The 18,532-nt window shown below is 48.8% G+C and overlaps 1 protein-coding gene across 2 annotated transcripts in view; it reads left to right on the top strand.

Moving 5' to 3' along the window:
• The window catches only part of Pou2f3 (POU class 2 homeobox 3), an 82,143-nt gene that overhangs the window by 51,426 nt on the left and 12,185 nt on the right, over window positions 1-18,532 (top strand). For both annotated transcript variants that reach the window (XM_087560163.1, NM_001105745.1), the window contains 6 exon segments: window positions 7,718-7,822; window positions 9,211-9,313; window positions 11,677-11,759; window positions 14,913-15,095; window positions 15,485-15,626; window positions 17,770-17,906. In XM_087560163.1, the coding sequence (XP_087416289.1) occupies window positions 7,718-7,822; window positions 9,211-9,313; window positions 11,677-11,759; window positions 14,913-15,095; window positions 15,485-15,626; window positions 17,770-17,906 (753 nt within the window).

The raw sequence follows: 18,532 nt of genomic DNA, 5'->3' as shown, positions 1-18,532 counted from the left end.
TGGAGCCAAGGGAGGCAGCAACACGAATGGCAGTATAGGCAGCAGAGCCACAGAGCACTTCTCATAGCAGGTCACTTCCCCTTTCTGGAGTCATATCTGTAAAGTAAACCATGGTGGTGTCTGTACTTCCTTCTGGCTCTGATAAAGAAGGAAGAGAAGCCATACTTCCCAAATACCCACCATGCACCTGGCACACCGCACTCAGATGCCTTAAAGAGTCTGTAACTCAGTGACTCCACACACAGTGAGTCAGGATTATGGAGAAGGACTTCGGAGTCAGACAGGCTTGGGCTGAAGTTGCAACGCCATTATCTGCCAGCAGTGTGACTTTAGACAAGTTTCTTAAGGCCACCAAGCCTCAGTCTTTTCATTTGTTAAATGGGTCCGGTAATAACAAAAACACGCTTACAAGTCCATTCCTGCTCTTTTCTATATGATAAACTTCTTAAGTAGTTTAGGTCCAGCATCTTTCCTTCCTTTTATGGAGGAATAATCTCGGTCTGAGAAAACACTGAAGCAGAGGGTGGTTCACACCTGCACTGCAGAGACAGAACTAGGAGGACTGAGTTGGAGATAGCCTGGGCTAAATAATGAGCCCCCGTGTCAAGAGGAAGAAAGGGAGTGAGGGAGGGGAAAAAGAAGATAAACGAAAGCAAAGGAGCTGGTTGTGGTGGCTCACGTGTGTAATTCCAGCACCGGGAAGGCTGAGGCGGGATAATTCCTTCCAATTCCAGGTTAGCCTGATCTACATAGAGAGGTCTTGTCTTAAGAAGGAGAAGGGAGACTGAGAGGAAGAACTTAGTTGTAGATGCTGGAAGCTCAGCCAGGAATGGCCACTGTCCCTGAGTCAGGTATCCTGGTTGGGTCAAAGTTTTCTGCTTGCTTCTTGTCTTCCCAGCTGCAATTGGAACGGCAAGTCCCTCCCATGGTAAGCAGCCTGTTCACTGTGACGACGTGCTGCATTCTGTACACTCACTCTCCCAGGAAGTGCCACGGAGCTAAGGAATAGTTCCCATAGCACTGTGTTCATCTTTTCCCGCCAGCTCACCTCTTACCTAATCTAGGGGCAAACAGCCTGCTGGGCTCCAGAGCCATCCGAAAGCTCCCTGCGGTACCTACCCCTCCTCAACTGAAGACTAAAACAATTGCTATCCTCTGGTCTATCAGGGTGGCCACCGGGAGAACCAGGAGACTCTAGCGAAAAGGGGGTCAGAGAACCAGAGAGCATCCATGGATATAGTTTCCTACAGCGGTGTCCCAGGAGGCCATAAAGCAGCATCCTGCTCAAAACTGCCCATACTCTGGACCACAGGAAACACCAGATAGAATGGGGCTTCTCTTAGAGCACAGTCCTCATTCCCTTTAGCACCAGCACTGCTAGGCCCTGTGTCCTGCTACCAAAGATTCAGGAAAATGAAAGAAAAGTCTCTTGCCCTTCTTGAGAAGACTGAAGCAGAACAAACAGAAAACACCAGGCTGTCCATCAGAAAGCTGCCTTGGTGGTGGTGGTGGTGGTGGTGGTGGTGGTGGTGGTGGTGGTGAGGAGGCTGGGGTGGAGGATGGGAGAGAGGATGGGGGCAGGACACGGGACACCACATCTGTTCATGGAGGACCTAGGGCCTAGGACGAAGCTCTTACTTGGTCGGTAGAGTGCTGGCTTAGTATTTGGGAAGCCCTGGACACCATCTCCAAAGCCACATACGTTTGGAATGGTGGTCCACACTTGCAATCCCAGCACTTAGGAGGCACAAGTAGGAGAATCAGAAATTCAAAGCCATCCTCCATTACCTATCTAGTTTGAGGCCATCCTGGGATATATAAGACCCTGATTTCAAACAATAATAAAAAAAACCCAAAAAACAGAAAGAAAAGACCATTGCCCACACTCGTCTGTTGCTTTGTTGTGTAGAAGCTTGCTTTTTCTCAGGGAGCTGACCCCTCGTTTGCAGTAGAGAAGGAGCGGCACAATCAAGCCAGTCTGTTGTAGTTGGATGAGGCTGTTTCTGCATGAACTTCCTGGAGGTGTCTAAATGGAGAGGAGCCTTGGATTCTGAGGGTGAAGCCAGGAACCCTGGAGAGAAAAGGTCTTCCCTGTAGAATCAGCTGTGTTGGGGGTATGGTTCGCGCTAGAACACTTTCCTGGAGTGTTTGAGGCTCAGTCCCAGCAACGTTCAAGAGAGAGAGAGAGAGAGAGAGAGAGAGAGAGAGAGAGAGAGAGAGAGAGAGAGAGAGAGAGAGAAAGAGATCACTTCAGCTGACACCCACCTGAATGGGGTGCCTTAAACCCTATTCACTGGAGGTGTATTACCTACCTGCCCCATTCCTCTACTTGGACTATATTTTTAGAATGTTTTCTTGAGATGCACCTTCGCCAGCTCTTAAGAGATAAGCTACAGAAACTCTGCCTCACTCCTCAGGAGAAACATAGAAGGGGGGTGGGGGGAGCACCACCTTGCCTGTAATTGAAGGCAGGTTGGGAGTTGTTCTGCTTTGAAAGGCGCCTTCTTGTGAAATGTTTTATGAAACACTTTCCACAAACGGGTTACACAACCAGAACAACAGCTTTGATCCTTCTCCTCACCAGTGATATATTTCATTAGTGCTGGACTGTTCCCCCCCCCCGAGGGGTCATGGGACTGCGTCTTGCGGAGGGGGCCTAAAGAAAGGGACCCCAGCCCTACCATGCTCCTGTCCATCCGAGGAGGTGCAAGGCACAAGCACTGCTTTGCCCATCCCTCCTGATCCATCTCTGGGATGTTTCTATTTCTAGCCTTTTCTAGTAGGAGGGGTGATGAGGAGGGTCACACGGCCTTGAGATTTGGGGGTGTCTGGCTATGTATCCTTGTATCCACATCTGAAGGTCTCTGGGCTTCTGTGGCATGAGAGGGTTCTACATTCTTCAGGCTGAGGAAGACACCAATGAGGCCAGGAAGGGGCTTCTACCTCCTCAGGAGGGGTGCCTTCCTTCTAGAACAAGACTACTGCTTTCTAAAATAGTAAAGTCAGGGAGTTCACTTGGATTAGAAAAGATAATCACTCACGATAGCTCTTCACCTCTCTGGTCACTGCCCAAGACTCATTACAATACCTTTGCACAGAGCCGTGGGTGGAGGAGATCCTACACCAGCAAACCATCTGCTAGGAGGATGGGATGCTCTGGGCCTGAGCCAGGGCAAGCGCATACTCTGGTCCCTGTCCCCAGGGATTAGCCATCCCAGATAGAGCGAGCGCATAGGGGCCTTTCCACTCAGGTGACAGGAACTGTCAACAAGGCCCTGGAGACCATCTTCATGGTGCTAAGCAGGCTGTGGGTTCAGTTGGGTTTTCACAAGTATGAGGGGGGAAACTGGGTCTTCGTCCAATTAGCCTGCGGTTCTCATCTTAGAAGTCAACGGGACCCAACACAAGTCTCTATCTCATCTCGCAGACCCACAGCCAACACCCAGTTGCCTGGAAAGGTTCCAGCCCTTTTCCACTCGACAGCTGTGAAAAGGGATTTTTTTGGATTAGCGAGGGCTTTATTTCTTAAATTCTTAGGTTTCTCGGCCCCTGAGAGTGTACAAAAAAACCTGCTGGAGGCAGTACTTGTGTACCGGCCACTCCAGCCCCTCTCGCTGTCTGTTTTTGTTTTTGTTTTTATTTTATTTTGATTTTTTAAAACCAAGGGACACCTTGGCCCCACAAAGCTGAGATTCTAGAAGACGTAATCCCTGTGTCTTTTTGTTTGTTTGTTTTTCAGGACAGGGTTTCTCTGTGTAGCCGCAGCTCTCCTGGAACTCACTCTAGATCAGGCTGTCTTTGAACTCGGATATGACTGTCTCTGCCTCCCTGCTGGGATTAAAGGCTTGCGTGCCATCACACCGGGCCTATTGCGTCTTTTTCATTTCCTTTTGTTTTTCATTTGTCCTCTTTGGGGGTTACACTCAGCACTTCTTACCCAGGAGGTGGGGGGGCGTGGGGAATTGTGAGAAAAATGAATGAATAAAAAGACTGATGAGTGAGAAAAAAAAAAAAAACGAGACCAATTCATCTCCGAAAGAGTAACACAGGACATTCCCAAGAAGCCCCAGCCTGCACCTTAAGGAGGTCTTTACCATCAGGCGTTCTGTTTGCTGAACTGGGAGGTGGGCGTGGCCCCCTCCAGAGGAGTGTCAGTGCATCGATCTTTGAGGGAGATGAAAGGGTGCTTTTTCTTTTATGGTGGTGCTGGTTTCTGAACTTCAGCACAGCAGGAAGACCTGGCAGTGATCCTAACAGATAGCGCCCAGGTTGGAGGCAGAGCGCATGCTTCTGAGCTCTGTCATAGCCACACCCCCTTATCTCTCTCCACGGAGCATAATGAGCTTGGAAAGGAACCCAACACTTGCCTTCGAGCTGGAACCACGCCAGGCTGCCTGGGATGGTTCTACTGGTGTGATTTCTCGCCACGTTCCGTGATCTCCTCTATCCCCCGCTTCCCTCCATCCTGCCTCCATGAGCCTCTCTGGGATGGGGATGCCCGAGGGCAGCAAAAGAGTAGAAAGCAGAGAACAAAGAGATGTGACAGAAAGACTGGCCAAAGTGATTTTCGGAGCAGATTTGTTTTGGTGGAGGTGGTTTTGGAAGAAGAAGCCATTGATTATCTAGTTTTTAAAAACCTGCTCAATGGAATCTAGGTTGTGTAGACTATAAGATCTGTGGATGGAAGCCGGGTATCAATATTCCTGAGATAGATGGGCAGAGCTAAGGGGGCCTAGGGAGGGAACCCTAGAGACCAACCCATCTGCCCTGACTTCTGAACTCTTAGAGTTCTCTCCATTAACTTAGTGCTACCATTTCTTTTCCCTACTCCCCCTTGCTTCTCTCTCTCTGTGTGGGCAATGACTTGCAAAGTATCCTAGAAAAGCCAGCTTCTTACCAATCTATCCGTCTAGGGCTTCTCTGGGGTTTCTTGGTAATCACTGACCTACCAAGTCTACCATCTGTTCATGTGACTAGAGTTGGCTTTTTATCTCTTTAGAACCAGAGGGATAAAAACCACATATGAACACCTAACAGGTGGGGAGACCCCTATTGATCAAGATCACGTGGGAAGTTGGAGACTGAATTAGGATGAGGAACAGGGTCCACCTTGCTTACTGTCTTGTGTTTGACTTACTGCCTCCTCTGATCCACAGAGGGGAGCTTTGCCTTACTTTCAAACAGTAGATTTATTTGTTTTTAAAGGTTTACTTATTGGTGCACATCTGTATGTGTGCACATGTGTGTGCAGGTGCCCATGTAGGTCAGAAGAAGGCATTGGGTCCTCCGTAGCTGGAGTTGGAGGCTGTTTCTGAGCTATCTGATGTGAGTACTGGTCATCAGGAAGAGCAGCAAGTGCTCCTAACCAATGAGCTCCAGCCCTATTATTTATTGTCTTTTAATCAATTAATTTTCTTCGGGTTCCTACTGTTTAGCTCCTTCCTCTGTCAGCCAATGAGAATCCCCTCCTCGGTGATCAAAGTTCATTCTGTAGGGATTCAGCACAGGTTCAGGTGTTAATCTCAGTTTTTTATTTAGTTTAATTATTTATCTTTGTCACTTGTGTTTGGAGGGGGGTGGTCTCCTATGTGGCCCAGGCAATCCTTATACTGGAGACCTTCCTGGTCTCTGGTAATAGCATGCACCACCTTGTCTAGCTCCGAATCTCAACTTTTTGCTTGGGTCAGACAAATACCCAACGGGAAGGATTCCAAGCTACCAATGACATTCCCAGGACAGACCAAGACAATGGTTTATGCCAGAATCTTCTTGGTTCGGAATTTTATCTGTGGAGAAAACAACCAGCTGTCAGCTGGTCTATTTCGGAAGGTCCTGCCAAAGTCTTTCTCAAAGGGTGGTGTGGATTCTATATTCCTTGATATATTGTATGCTTTCAAAGTCACCTGGCTCCTCTCCCAGTGGACTTCCTAAATTTTTGCTAGAGAATAGTTGTTCTGGCGTAGGAGAGGGATGGGCACAGGCAGGACTTCCTGTCTTCCCCAGGGATTCCTGGGAAGCCCAGAAGTGGTGGTTCTTGGGTGTTTCATTGAAGGGTGGTAGAGACGGAAGAACTGGAAACCACCCAGGGTCCCTCAGGCTCTGGCACCAAAACCATGCAGACCCAGAGGGCCTCAGCAGATGCAGCTTAACACTGGGAAAAGGGATGAACGGACAGAGTCCCCCGACAGGCAGTTTCCAGGCTTCCAGGCCTCACGGATGGCAGTCCATGCATGGAAATAAAGAACGGACTCTGGAGATCAGTTAAAGGAGGTCACTTGTTTTTTCTTTCTCTCTTTTGAGGCAGAGAGTTTTAAAGATACTATTAGAAACAGAGTCATCTCATAAAGGAAATTCTGATACCCCAGTACAGTAGAAAAGAAAAGGATTTACAAACATTTATTCTAGCCAGCTTTCTTTCTTTCTTTCTTTCGTTTGTTGGTTAGTTGGTTGGTTTTGTGTGTGGCCCCGGCTGAGTTCAAATATGATCCCCCTGCCTTGCCCTCCCAGTTGCTGTGATCTGAGTACATGCATGCACTTAGCCGCTGAAGATAATTTTCTGGTTTGGGTTGTTTTGTTTGTTTCTGACAGGGTCATGTTATCCTCTAAGCTATTCTTCGATGAGAACAGCCATTATTGACATCAGAGCAGCTGTGACTGTTTGTAAGAGACCCCCAAAATCAGGCTTGTTGACTGACATCCCCCCCCAGGAGGAGATGAGGATCATTAGAGCCTTACCTGAGGTTCATATCATTCTCTCCGTTCCTTCCCGTCAGTTGTGTGTAATTCTGACCCAATTGTGTGTGTGTGTGTGTGTGTGTGTGTGTGTGTGTACGTACACCACGGACAATTAACTGGAGGGCGTGTTCTATGCAGCTGTGGGAAAACCATTATCAGTCCTCAAAGAAGACTCTCCAGTATGGCTGCTCTGGGGTCCCCCATGCTCCTGTGCGTGCCCCTTCTCCGGCTCCATAAGAAAGCCCATAAAACCCACTGTTTTCCCGGAGCATACTTTGGTTTGTCATTGTGGCATTATAAGGAGAAGGCAGACTTTTGTTACGTCTCCCTAAGGCAAGAACTTTCACAGGCCCTGAAACTCACCATGTAGCCCAGACTGGCCTTAAACTTCTAGTAGTCCTCCGTTCACAACCTCCCAAGAATTGACGTCACAAGAATGCACTACTATTCCTGGCTTAGCTTTCTTGCTTCAAAATTTGAAATTATATTTGTTTATGACTCATTCATCCATTCATGTGGAGAGAGAGAGAGAGAGAGAGAGAGAGAGAGAGAGAGAGAGAGAGAGGTGTGTGTGTGTGTGTGTGTGTGTGTGTGTGTATAGACATGTCATGGCACATACATGGAGGTCAGGTCATCAGGCTTGGTGGCAAGTGCTTGACCTGCTAAAGGTCAGCATAGCAAAAGGATGAACAAACCTAAGCTTTCTTTTTGTTTTATAAGTCACTATGCTCTTCTGGTTTTCTCATTCCAAGGAAACGTACTTCATGCTCACACAGCCCCAAAGAGGGTAGATGGCTCTGCCTTGCAGACTGGTCCTATAGAGTCCTCTTAGAATCCTTCCTTCCCCTCAGCCCAGGGAATTCTTGGCTCCCCTCTTTCTCTCCAGACTTACCACTCACCTCTGGCTTTACTCTTCCCGGTTCTGTTTCTATCTGCCTGGGGAGGCTCAGGACTCACGCTCTCCTTCTCCCTCTCCTTGCAGATTAAGACAGAGGATCTGGGTGACACTTTGCAGCAGAGCCTCTCCCACAGGCCATGCCACCTGAGCCAAGGGCCTACCATGATGCCTGGAAACCAAATGTCTGGGGTAGGTGCCAGCCTGTGTCATTGACTCCACCCAGTGTGCTTACTGGGCCAGAGAGCTCATTCTAGCCTTTCTATGAAATGCTGGGCTTCTACACTATGAATCCACCCAAAGAGCACCCATTGCAAACAAAGGAGGCCCAGGATTATGTTTGTGGGGCTTCCAAAAGCAGTCCTTGCAGAAGTGAGGCCTGCAGAAGTGGGGGACATCTCATGGCTTTTGCAGAACCAGAAGCCAGTCTTGAAAAAATCCAAAGTCCCGACAGCTGTGCTGTGGGTCCAACGTTGAGGGCCTCCAGTGACAGACAGTGGCTTTCTCTGTGTCCTTTCAAGATTATATGACAAAACTAAACTGGTGTCGGGAGAGCAGTGACTGCCGGGGCCATTAGGATGAAAACCTCCAAGGAGATCTTATGGTTGACCTGGGGGAGAAAGATCTACTTTTCCAACCATACATATTTACCCCTTCACCTCCTTCATTCCATGAGGTCTGTCAACTGTATGTGCACGGTCCCCGGTGGGTCTGGAGCCTCCAGTTGCTGGGGTTGTTGTTTCTGTGTCTTGAGCAAGGTGAGAGAGGCTCAGAGTGATGGGCTTTCTGTTTAATCAAATTGATTTTATTAAAATGTAAGCGTGAGACAGAGTCTGTTGGCGCACGCCGTTGATCCTAGAACTCGGGAGGCTGAGGCAGGCGGATCTCTAAATCCAAGGCCGGCCTGCTCTACAGAGCAAGCTCCAGGTTACATAATAAGAAACCATGTCTCGAAACAAAACAACAGAGCCAGGCATGAAGGAGCATGGCTCTCATCCCGGTTGTCATGAAGCCGAGGCAGAAGGAGTCACTACAAATTCAAGGCCCCCTTGGGCTACACTGTGAGTTTGCAGCTCGTGTGGTTATGGAGTGAGAGCTTGTCTCAAGCAAACAACAGCAAAAGTAACTGATCATTTGCCCCATCCCCTAGAACCTTCTAGAAAGACTCGGGTACAGGAAATACCTAAAGGGTGGCTTTTAGCATTATCGAGTGACAGGATAGTTTAAGGAAATGGATGGTTGGCATTGATGCCACTTCTAGGATAAGCCTCTGCGATTCAGGTGATACCTATTCTCCGTCCTCGGGGCATCTGCTGTTGGGAGGCAGATGGAAGCTTGAGAGCTAAATAACTATGCTGCAGGGGCCGATTGCAGGAGCAACGGTAGCACTTGTAGTGGAGTAAGTATAGTGCACCACGTCCTGTGCTACGTGTCCCCAACACCTAGCAGAATGAAGCAAGGATATTGCCCACAACTCCAGAGTTTGCTGCCCCAGGGACTCTAGGAGCCGTAGCCTAACAGGTTTATTCAGGTCCCCCACTTGTAGACGACGTAACATCTGTGTATCTCCCCACATGTAGGACATGGCTTCTCTCCATCCACTTCAGCAGCTTGTGCTGGTCCCTGGCCACTTACAGTCTGTATCCCAGTTTCTGCTTTCCCAGACCCCTCCTGGGCAGCAAGGTAAGTATCCTGGGCTTTGTACAGTCACTACCAGAGTCTAGAAAAGGCTGTTGTTGCTTACTGGGTGTGGGAGTGTCACAAATGTTACTCACCCCTCTGGTATGAAAACCAGCTTGGGGCTGGGAATAGCTCTCAGCTTACAGAAGGCCCTAGGTTTGAGTCCTGGCATTACACGAAACCAGCCACGGGGTGCCATCTTTAAACCTAGCAGACTTGTAGGCGGTGGCAGGAGGCTCACCCTTTGTCTGCACAGCAAGTTTAAAGTCAACCCGGGTTTTGTATGGAAATCCTGTCTGAAAAAGACCAGCTTCTCTGCCTGAGACCTAGGGAGGGGGTCCCTGTGGGGCCCCTCCAGACTATTCAGTGTTCCTGTTTCTCCCTCCCGCCCAGGCTCTTGCTGAAACTACATTTTTCATAGAAATTGGGTCTAAAGGTTTGGAATGGTGGGGATGTGGGTTGAGGTAACACAAGGAAGTCAAAGCTACCTGGGAAACGAGTACGATGAGTCTGATTCTTTGGAAGTCGGCTTGCTTTGAGCCTTTTCGCTCCTGTTGGCCTGGCTATGATCTGTCTGGATGGAACAGCAGTGCCTCCCACAGGCCGTAGAAATAGGTTCTGGTTGTCTTTGGCAGAAAGCCCTGAGCAAACAGATCAGAGAGTATTACTAACACTGGGCATCATTGCTTAACATGCCCGGGAGTCTTTGGAGTTGTTTTCCTGACTTATTCCTCAGAGCGCTGTTGTGCTATAGATAGCCTTACTACATGCTGGTGACCTACTAGAAAGTTCCAGAACAGCTTGAGCCCCGTGCTCTGAGATTATCACACTGTACTGCTTGCCTCTCCACCCACTTATGCCAAACAGGGCTGAAAATGCTGGTGGAAGTACAAGTTGTGCATAGCTTATACTCTAGAGGAAGATTTGGAAATCCAGGCAGCTTACAGTCCACTCCGAGCAACCTGCCCGCGAGACACAGGCCCTGGGCTTAGCTTGCAGGGTGTCTTGGAATAGCACTGGGACGAATGGGAACACATCAGAGTGTTTATTTTTGGTTAACCAGCACCCATCACACTCCTGGACTAGGAAAGAGAAGATGAACATTAGTTCGGCCTCTCTCTGGAAGATTGTACTGTGGTGTGAGCATGGCCCAGGCACAGAATGCAGGGGCACAGGCATATGATACAATAGAAGAGATAGAAAGCAGGTTAAAATGTGAAGTCAGAGAAACTTTTTTTTTAATTACTGGCTGTGTTTCTGTAGAAAATTCACACAATTTCTGCAGGTTTGCGTCCTGTAAAATGAAAAAGGAAAGCTCTGTACAACAAGGTCAGGGATGGGCGCGTGGTTCCGTTCACATGGCAAGCCTCTGTACATTGCAGAATGCAGTGGAAGCAAAAATAACATTCAGGCCTCTTCGTTCCCAGCCCAGGGTTCCTCTAAGGCCTCTCTTATACCTTTTGACCTTTTGGGGCTAAAAGAGCGGAAGGGCCAACTTTAACAGGTGTGGTACATTAGTGACCCAGAACCATCTGGGAAGGGCAGATATGCCCAAGAGCTTGTCTACGCTAAGTGACTGAGATCTGCCTCTGTTGTCGGCTTTTGTGGTCTGGGGGGTTCCCTCCTGCCATGAATGAGAAGTGCTGACTCTGTCCACCAGAAGACAGAAACTACTTACCACAGACAGGCAGGGGCTTTTCTTGGAATTTTTCCCTGAAGACAAAAGGAGAGGGAGGTCCCTAGGAAAGGGAGCCTGTAGGTGAGTCCGCACTGCCCAACGGAGTTTGAAGGCCCCAGCATCTGGCCTTCCTCTTGCTCCCAGTCCTCCCTCCCATGAATTTAATGACCTGGTCTTCAGGAGCCTCTGACCAATGACTCAGTACCCTTTCCCACAATATGGTACCACCTGCTTGCTCTGTTTTACAGATCTGGCAGTCCTAAACATCTCAAGTGCTTCCCCTTGGAGGCAGATTGAAATACCCAGCTCCCCCCAGGGCTCTGTAGTCATTCCTGTGTCCTCTTCTCTCTGGGCTTCTCACCCTGCTAATCAGATCTCAGGGAGAGTGTCTTGACCGTCCTCTGCCTTTGCGGCTTCACAGGCAGGCAGGCAGGCAGGACAGGTTTGGGGACTCTGTTTACAGCTGTTTATCCCAGAGTCTGGTCGGCCTCCACCTGATGTGGCAATTGCTGGCAGTGCCCACAGGGCTTTTCAGCCAGGCTTAGGGTGGGTTGTGGGACCTGATTAGGTGAGCAGGAGGAGGGGGCAGTTAGCATGGTTTCAATGTTCAGCTTGTCTTTCAAATGGCCTGGATTTTGTTTGTTTGTTTGTTTGTTCCTTTGTCCCTTTGTCCTCCCCTGTCACTCAGGTCTGCAGCCGAATCTTCTCTCCTTTCCACAGCAACAGAGCACTCTACTCCTCCCACAGACAGGACCTGGCCTCACCTCCCAGGTAACTGCTACTCTCCACCCCTCCTGATTCTTAACAGATTGTCTCAGCCCTGGGCAAACATCAACTTCTCAGTCTTCCCCTCGTTAGCAGGACACTCACTCTGAGGGTTCTCCCTCTCGGTACCTGGGGAAACCCCAAATTACTCCTAAGGAGGTCATTTGCCCTGTCACTAGAATGAGGCTGCCAGGCTGGCCAGCTACCTGTCAGCAGCTTCAGTCCCTGGCATCACCTCTCTCAGAATTTAGCCAGTTACTCAAGGGATGCTGATATCCCCCCCAGTTCCACCCAGATTGCCAAGGAGGGCAGGGTACCAAAGCCAGTATCTCACCTCAGGACCACTTCAGCAGACTACATCCTGCAATGGGCGGGTGTTGGGGACAAGCAGGCTGAGATCTAGCAGGAGGGCCCTATGTAAACCCGATGTGGCTCACATCTATTATCAATTATGAAATAAAAGCCCGTTTCTTGCCAGGGATCCCACTGGACCATCAATTACCTGCACAGATACATGACTTGTTTCTACAAGGGATGACCAGAAGTGACCACAGAGACTTTTAATATTCTTTCTCTGGGCTAAATCCCCAAGGCTCACAGAAGGACCTTTGGCTTTTCCCAGGCCTAACGTCCACAGAAGATAGCTAGAGGGGGAGCGCCACCTAGTGGCTGAGTGAAATGGGGACAGCTAAGTCAGATGATGCACTTTTGTGCATGGCATCCTTATTCATCCTGACCTATGACTACGAGGTTCTAGAGCGCACTCAGGACCAGTTCTTGCGTCTACTGTTAGAACACAACGAAATTGTTGGAGGAGCCATAGAAGGTGTTTAAGACCCTTCTACTCGGGGTGCCATGGTTTGTCTGTAGTCCTGGCTACCAGATGAGGCCAAGGCGTGAGAATGGCTTGTTGAAGACTGTCTTGGGTAACACAAAGAGACCTTGTCTATGTGTAAATGCATAGAAAGGTCCTCCTAGGGGCTGACCAACAGTCCCAGAAACAAGAGCAAAGAGAGGTACAAGAATGAACTCTGGGACGTCAAACTGATATAATTGGGCAGTTGGTGGAGCAGGAGGCAGCTGTGTTGTTCACTGAGTTTGTCAAATGAAATAGCAAGCGAATTAACAAAAAAGAAACTCAAGGGCTACTAGAACTTTATTCTGAGGATCTGTCTCCCTCCACCGCCACCCTCATCTCCTGCAAAGCAGGGCCCACCTGTGATGTTTCTAGCCATTCTGATCTAGGAGACGCCTCTTCTAAAAATGAGGAGAAAACTCTTTAACTTGACTCTGGCTCCTTATCCTCTTCTTCATGAGGATGCCAGTCTCTGGTAAACCAGAACAGGAGAGGGATTTAACTTTCTCTAAGCAAAAAAGCGAAGAAGAGAGAGACAAGGGGATTTTTCACTCGTTGTCCTCAAAGGCAGTAAAGTAGTCTTTGTGCTGGACCACAGTGTCTGGCTCTCGAGATCTGGACTGCACCCCATCTTTGTGGAGTAATAGATATCTCAGGGACTGGAGAGATGGCTCAGTGGTTAAGAGCACTGGCTATTCTTGTAGAGGACCTAGATTTGGTTTCCAGAATCCACATGGTGTGTAATGCCCAAAATCAACCTATAAGCCTCACCTGCCCAGGAACCAGGTAACTTCCTGGGGTGCTGGGAAATGTAGTCCTTGAGAAATAATGACGCCTCGTGGGAAAGTACAGGAGGCCTGTAGGTTTGTCTCCATGTGGCTGAAGCACGTGGCTTGAGGCAATTCAAGGGAATTGTCCTGACCCAAGTCCATCTCTTGGTCTGTATTTAATACTCAGTAAATGCTTGCTTTAAATTGGGCCCAAAATGGTGTGCTTGGTTCTCCTGGTGAATCACAGGATTAACAGGTGGTTCATAAACATCTGTAACTCCAGTTCTAGGGGATCAGACCCCCTTTCCTGACCTCCAAGAACACGCCTTGGTGCACTTACACACGTGCAGGCTAAAACACCCATACACATGAACAAGTAAATCTTTTTAGAAAGTAGATATTTCAAGACTAGATATATTCCTGATCTCATTGGAGTACAGTGTGGCTCTAAATAAAATGGTAAAATTTCCTGTGAAATAAGATTAAAGGGGGAATGTCTTTTGACAAGGCACACTGAGATAACACTAGGTAAAACAAAACAAAAACCAACCAAACAACAACAACAAAACCTTTGACTGGAGTCAGAGAGATGGCGCTACCCATCTCAGTGGTGGGTAGACATGGTGGCTTACAGCCGTCTGTAACTCCACTCCCAGGGGATCCGACGCCCTTCTTGTTTCTGTAGGCCATGGGTTCACAGAGTGCACAGTCATATATCTATAGGCAAAACCACCCAAACACATAAAATAAAAAAATAAATAAATCTTTCAAAAATGCCTTTGATCAAAGTTACAACACCCTCCAGGAATAGTGGTATATGTCTATAAATCTGGTATGGTGAAGGCTGAGGCAGGAGGATTGTGAGGACCAGGCCAGATTGGGCAACATAACAAGATCCTTTCTAAAAGAAAGGAAGGAAGGAAGGAAGGAAGGAAGGAAAGAAGGAAGGAAGGAAGGAAGGAAGGAAGGAAGGAAGGAAGAAAGAAAATATACAAAATCAACCCACAGCATTTTCTTTAAAGAGAACAGTAAAGTGACCCTCATTACTAATGTCTTGGATTTCCAGATCTCCACCCCACCCCCACCCCTGCTGTCTTCATTCTGTGACTGTTGTGTGTGCCTCCATCATTACTTTGTTCTATGGAAAAGAACATGGGCCAAGCCAATGACCTTTTCCTTGTCCCATGCTGAGATTTGTCCCAAGCTGAGATCTCAGATCTCACAGTAAACAACCCTGCCAGTTCCTTTTATGGTGGAAAGCTGAGTAGAGGAAGTCACCTATTCTGGGTCAGTGAGTCACAGACCAAACGCCAAAATGACCACCTCTTTGTCTTGGCTTCTTTCTGGGTCTGCCCCAGGTACCCTGTTTTTTGTTCCAGATCATAGAAATGCTAATTCTCTGTCTCTGCCCATCCGAAACAATAGGGCTCAGGGAACCCAAGGCCCTGTCACCCTGTAAGCGAATCTTTCAGTAACAACTGCAGACATCTCAGTGAGTCTTTGCAGCTCACCGCAGCATGCGTTCCTTATCAGGCAGTTGGACGCCCTGGGCTGTCAGGATCCTCTTTAGAGCCCCACCTGGAAGCTTCTCAACATCTGCCAGGGCCCAAGCATCTGCCTGGCCCCGGAGGGAATGACGAACCCACTGACCTGGAGGAGCTGGAGAAGTTCGCCAAGACCTTCAAGCAGAGGCGCATAAAGCTAGGCTTCACACAGGTTTGCTTTGGGAGCGGGAGTTGGAAAAACTGTGTTGTGGTGATAAAGGCTGTGTCTACCCGAGTGCAGGCTTCAGGAGCATCCCGACATGTCTTTGGAGCAAGTACACTACATCCTGTTCCCTGTGAATCGAGCAGGGGTTGCTAGTGGGAAGGAAAGTAGGGGTATTGCTCAGGGAGATAGAGGAATAAAGACCAGGAAAGGGCGTGGCCCCACAGAGAGCGAGAGATAAGCTGGTTTTATATCCTAGAGGAAAAAGACTAGGAAGGTGCATGGCTGTGAGCAGATGCTCAGGGCTCGGACTGTGTGGTAGCTTTAGGGTGGTGGAGGTCACAGGCAAGAAAAGGACATCTGTCCCTTACCCTCCTTGCTCTCGTTTCCTCTCACAGGGGGATGTGGGATTGGCGATGGGAAAGCTGTATGGTAACGACTTCAGCCAGACTACCATCTCGAGATTTGAGGCCCTCAACCTGAGTTTCAAGAACATGTGTAAACTCAAGCCACTGCTGGAGAAGTGGCTGAATGATGCAGGTGGGTGGCAGGGAGTGAGAAACAAGCACAGAAGGGGCCCCGGGAGATTCCATGGGGGGCTTTTTAGGGGCATGTGTGTGATGGGGCTTGAGCAAGGTAAGAGGTGGATTACTTCTCCTCTGCAGCCTGGCATGAACCAAGAAGTGAGACCTAGGAGACTGCCTATTAGTCTGTTCTGTTCTGTACTCTCTTCTGTTCTATTCTCCTTTCTTCTCTCTTCTCTTCTCTTCTCTTCTCTTCTCTTCTCTTCTCTTCTCTTCTCTTCTCGTCTCTTCTCTCTTCTCTTCTCTTCTCTTCTCTTCTCTTCTCTTCTCTTCTCTCTCCTCCTCTATTCTATTTTCTACCCCAGAGCTAAGTTATATTTCGAGATAGCTGTTTAGAGGCAAGATTTACTTACTCAGATTGTATGGGAATCAGCGTGGGTCAGGAGACCAGAAGGAGGGCCCTGTAGGGTCCCACTGAGGCAAGAAGTCTCAGGCCCAGCTCCAGTGTTTGGGTCTTTTTCTTTTTTAAACAACTTGCTTATTTATTGTATATGTGTGAGTACACTGTCGCTGTCTTCAGACACACCAAAAGAGGGCATCAGATCCCATTACAGATGGTTGTGAGCCACCATGTGGTTGCTGGGAATTGAACTCAGGACCACTGCAAGAGCAGTCAGTGCTCTTAACCACTGAGCCATCTCTCCAGCCTCCCCAACCCCCACCCCCAACCCCCACCACCAAGCTTTTTAGGTCTTTATTTTGCTATTCTAGAGCAGGTGTCAGAGGACAGACAATAGCCATGATCCGGACTGGCCAGAAAAGCCTGTCAGAAGGAAGGGTGATCAGGAGGTAGAGTCTGTCAAGATCCAGGGAGTCAGAACCAGAAGCTAATGAATGGGAGGACATAGCAGCAGAAAGAGGAAGGGACAGAGCTTCTGACGTTTGAACCAAATAAAATTGTTTGTCTTTGGGGGCTGGGTGAGGCACTGGAGGTTTGACCACAGTGCCTGTTCATCTCTCCAACTGAGACTCCCCCCTCTCCCAGAATATCTCCACACACTGCCAAGTGTGCTCAGGGACATGAGTGGTGCAGGTGGTGATGGTCTCTCTGCTTGAGACCATCTAGGTGAGAGGGAAGGAACAGTCCTCTCTCTCCAGGGTCAGGTTCTGTTAAGTGGGGTGGGTTATTGATTCCCATTCGACTGGTAAAGGCAGGAGGGGGTGGGCTGAGCGGCCAGGGTGGTTCTCTTCAAGGAAGGTCCTCTCCCTCAGAAGCGTGCCTGGGAATCGTACCCCCTCCTCAACCTATTGCCAGGAGACAACTTTTACTGGAACATCCAAATCGAAGAAATGATCTGAAGCTCCTAGAGTCCTTGGGGAAGGATTTTACAGTATTGTTAGTACAGGTTCTCCCCACCTTGCGACCTTGGCTCCCACCTTATACTTGTGGATGGATGGCTTTAGAACTAGTGTAGGTTCCTAAGTGCTAGCGAAAACCATTCCACTCAGTGCTCACAGATGGGCACATCTCTTAAAATAGGTCATATGGTGTGACTCATAGCTCTGCCTGCAACCCTTACGCCCACACAGACCACTGATGTCTGGGCATCCCTGAACCATGACTACAAACACCAGGAGACTCTGTGGGGGGAGCCCTCGGGGGTATTTGCCCAGAGCATCCTGGAGAAGCAGGACGTGATACGTCTTAGTTAGGGTTTTACTGCTGTGAACAGACACCATGACCAAGGCAAGTCTTAAAAAGGACAACATTTAATTGGGGCTGGCTTACAGGTTCAGAGGTTCAGTCCATTCTCATCAAGGTGGGAGCATGGCAGCATCCAGGCAGGCATGGTGCAGGAGGAGCTGAGAGCTCTACACCTTCATCTGAAGGCAGCTAGTGGAAGACTGACTTCCAGCCAGCTAGGACGAGGGTCTTAAGCTTATGCTCACAATGATCTATCTACTCCAACAAGGCCACATCTTTTAATAGTGCCACTCCCTGGGCCAAGCATATATAGTACAGCACATAGTCCATTTTGGATTATCTGCTGGAGTCAGGGCAGGATCCATGGGAAGGACTAATAAATCTCAGGTTTGCTCTGGCAGGCTAGAGCAGCCACACATCTCCATCTCTGAGCTTCATTTGCTCCTCTCTCCAGAGTCCTCCCCGTCAGACCCTTCAGCAAGCACTCCCAGCTCGTACCCCACTCTCAGCGAAGTATTTGGCAGGAAGAGGAAGAAACGGACCAGCATCGAGACCAACATCCGCCTGACTTTGGAGAAGCGATTTCAAGATGTGAGCAGCATCCTCGGGTGGGAATGGGTGGGCTTGAGCAGGTCCCACCTGTGCAGGAAGCTGGGCTCGGTCCAAGACCCTAAGCACTACTCCCCTATCCTCCACCTCCCTGGGAAGGCGCCAAGTCACCCTTCTACTCTGGGAGCCCAGGAAGGCTAACCTCCCAAAGTTCCAGAAAACTCTTCCACTTTCTCTGATATTTATTTGGGGCTCCTTGTCTTTCTCACTGCAAGATTCAAGAATGGGACACAGTGTGTGTGTGTGTGGTTTATGTGTGGTGTGTGTGTGTGTGTGTGTGTTGGGATCTATATATTTGAGGCAATGGGAGAAAGAAGTCAGAGCATTATATAAGTCTCTGTCTTTTTTGAAGCAAATTTTACTTTTCAACTTAAAAGTATAATTAAGAGCTTGCAAGAGGACTCAGTGAGGAGGAAAGGTGCTTATAGCCAAGCCTGATGACCTACGTTCAATCCCTGGGAGAACATGGTGGAAGGAGAGAACCAGTTCCTGCAAGTTGCCCTCTGACCTCCACACACCTTTGCCATGGTGTATGAACACATAAGCATTACATTTTTTGAAAAGGGTTTCAGCTTTAGTAAAAGATGTAGTAAATGCCCATTGTCAAC

This window comes from Rattus norvegicus, chromosome 8 (genome assembly GCF_021556685.1).
Source record: "Rattus norvegicus strain SHRSP/BbbUtx chromosome 8, alternate assembly SHRSP_T2T, whole genome shotgun sequence".
In the NCBI taxonomy this organism is placed as follows: Eukaryota; Metazoa; Chordata; class Mammalia; order Rodentia; family Muridae; genus Rattus; species Rattus norvegicus.
Note: the sequence above shows the minus strand (reverse complement) of the source record. Positions and strands in the feature narration are given on the sequence as shown.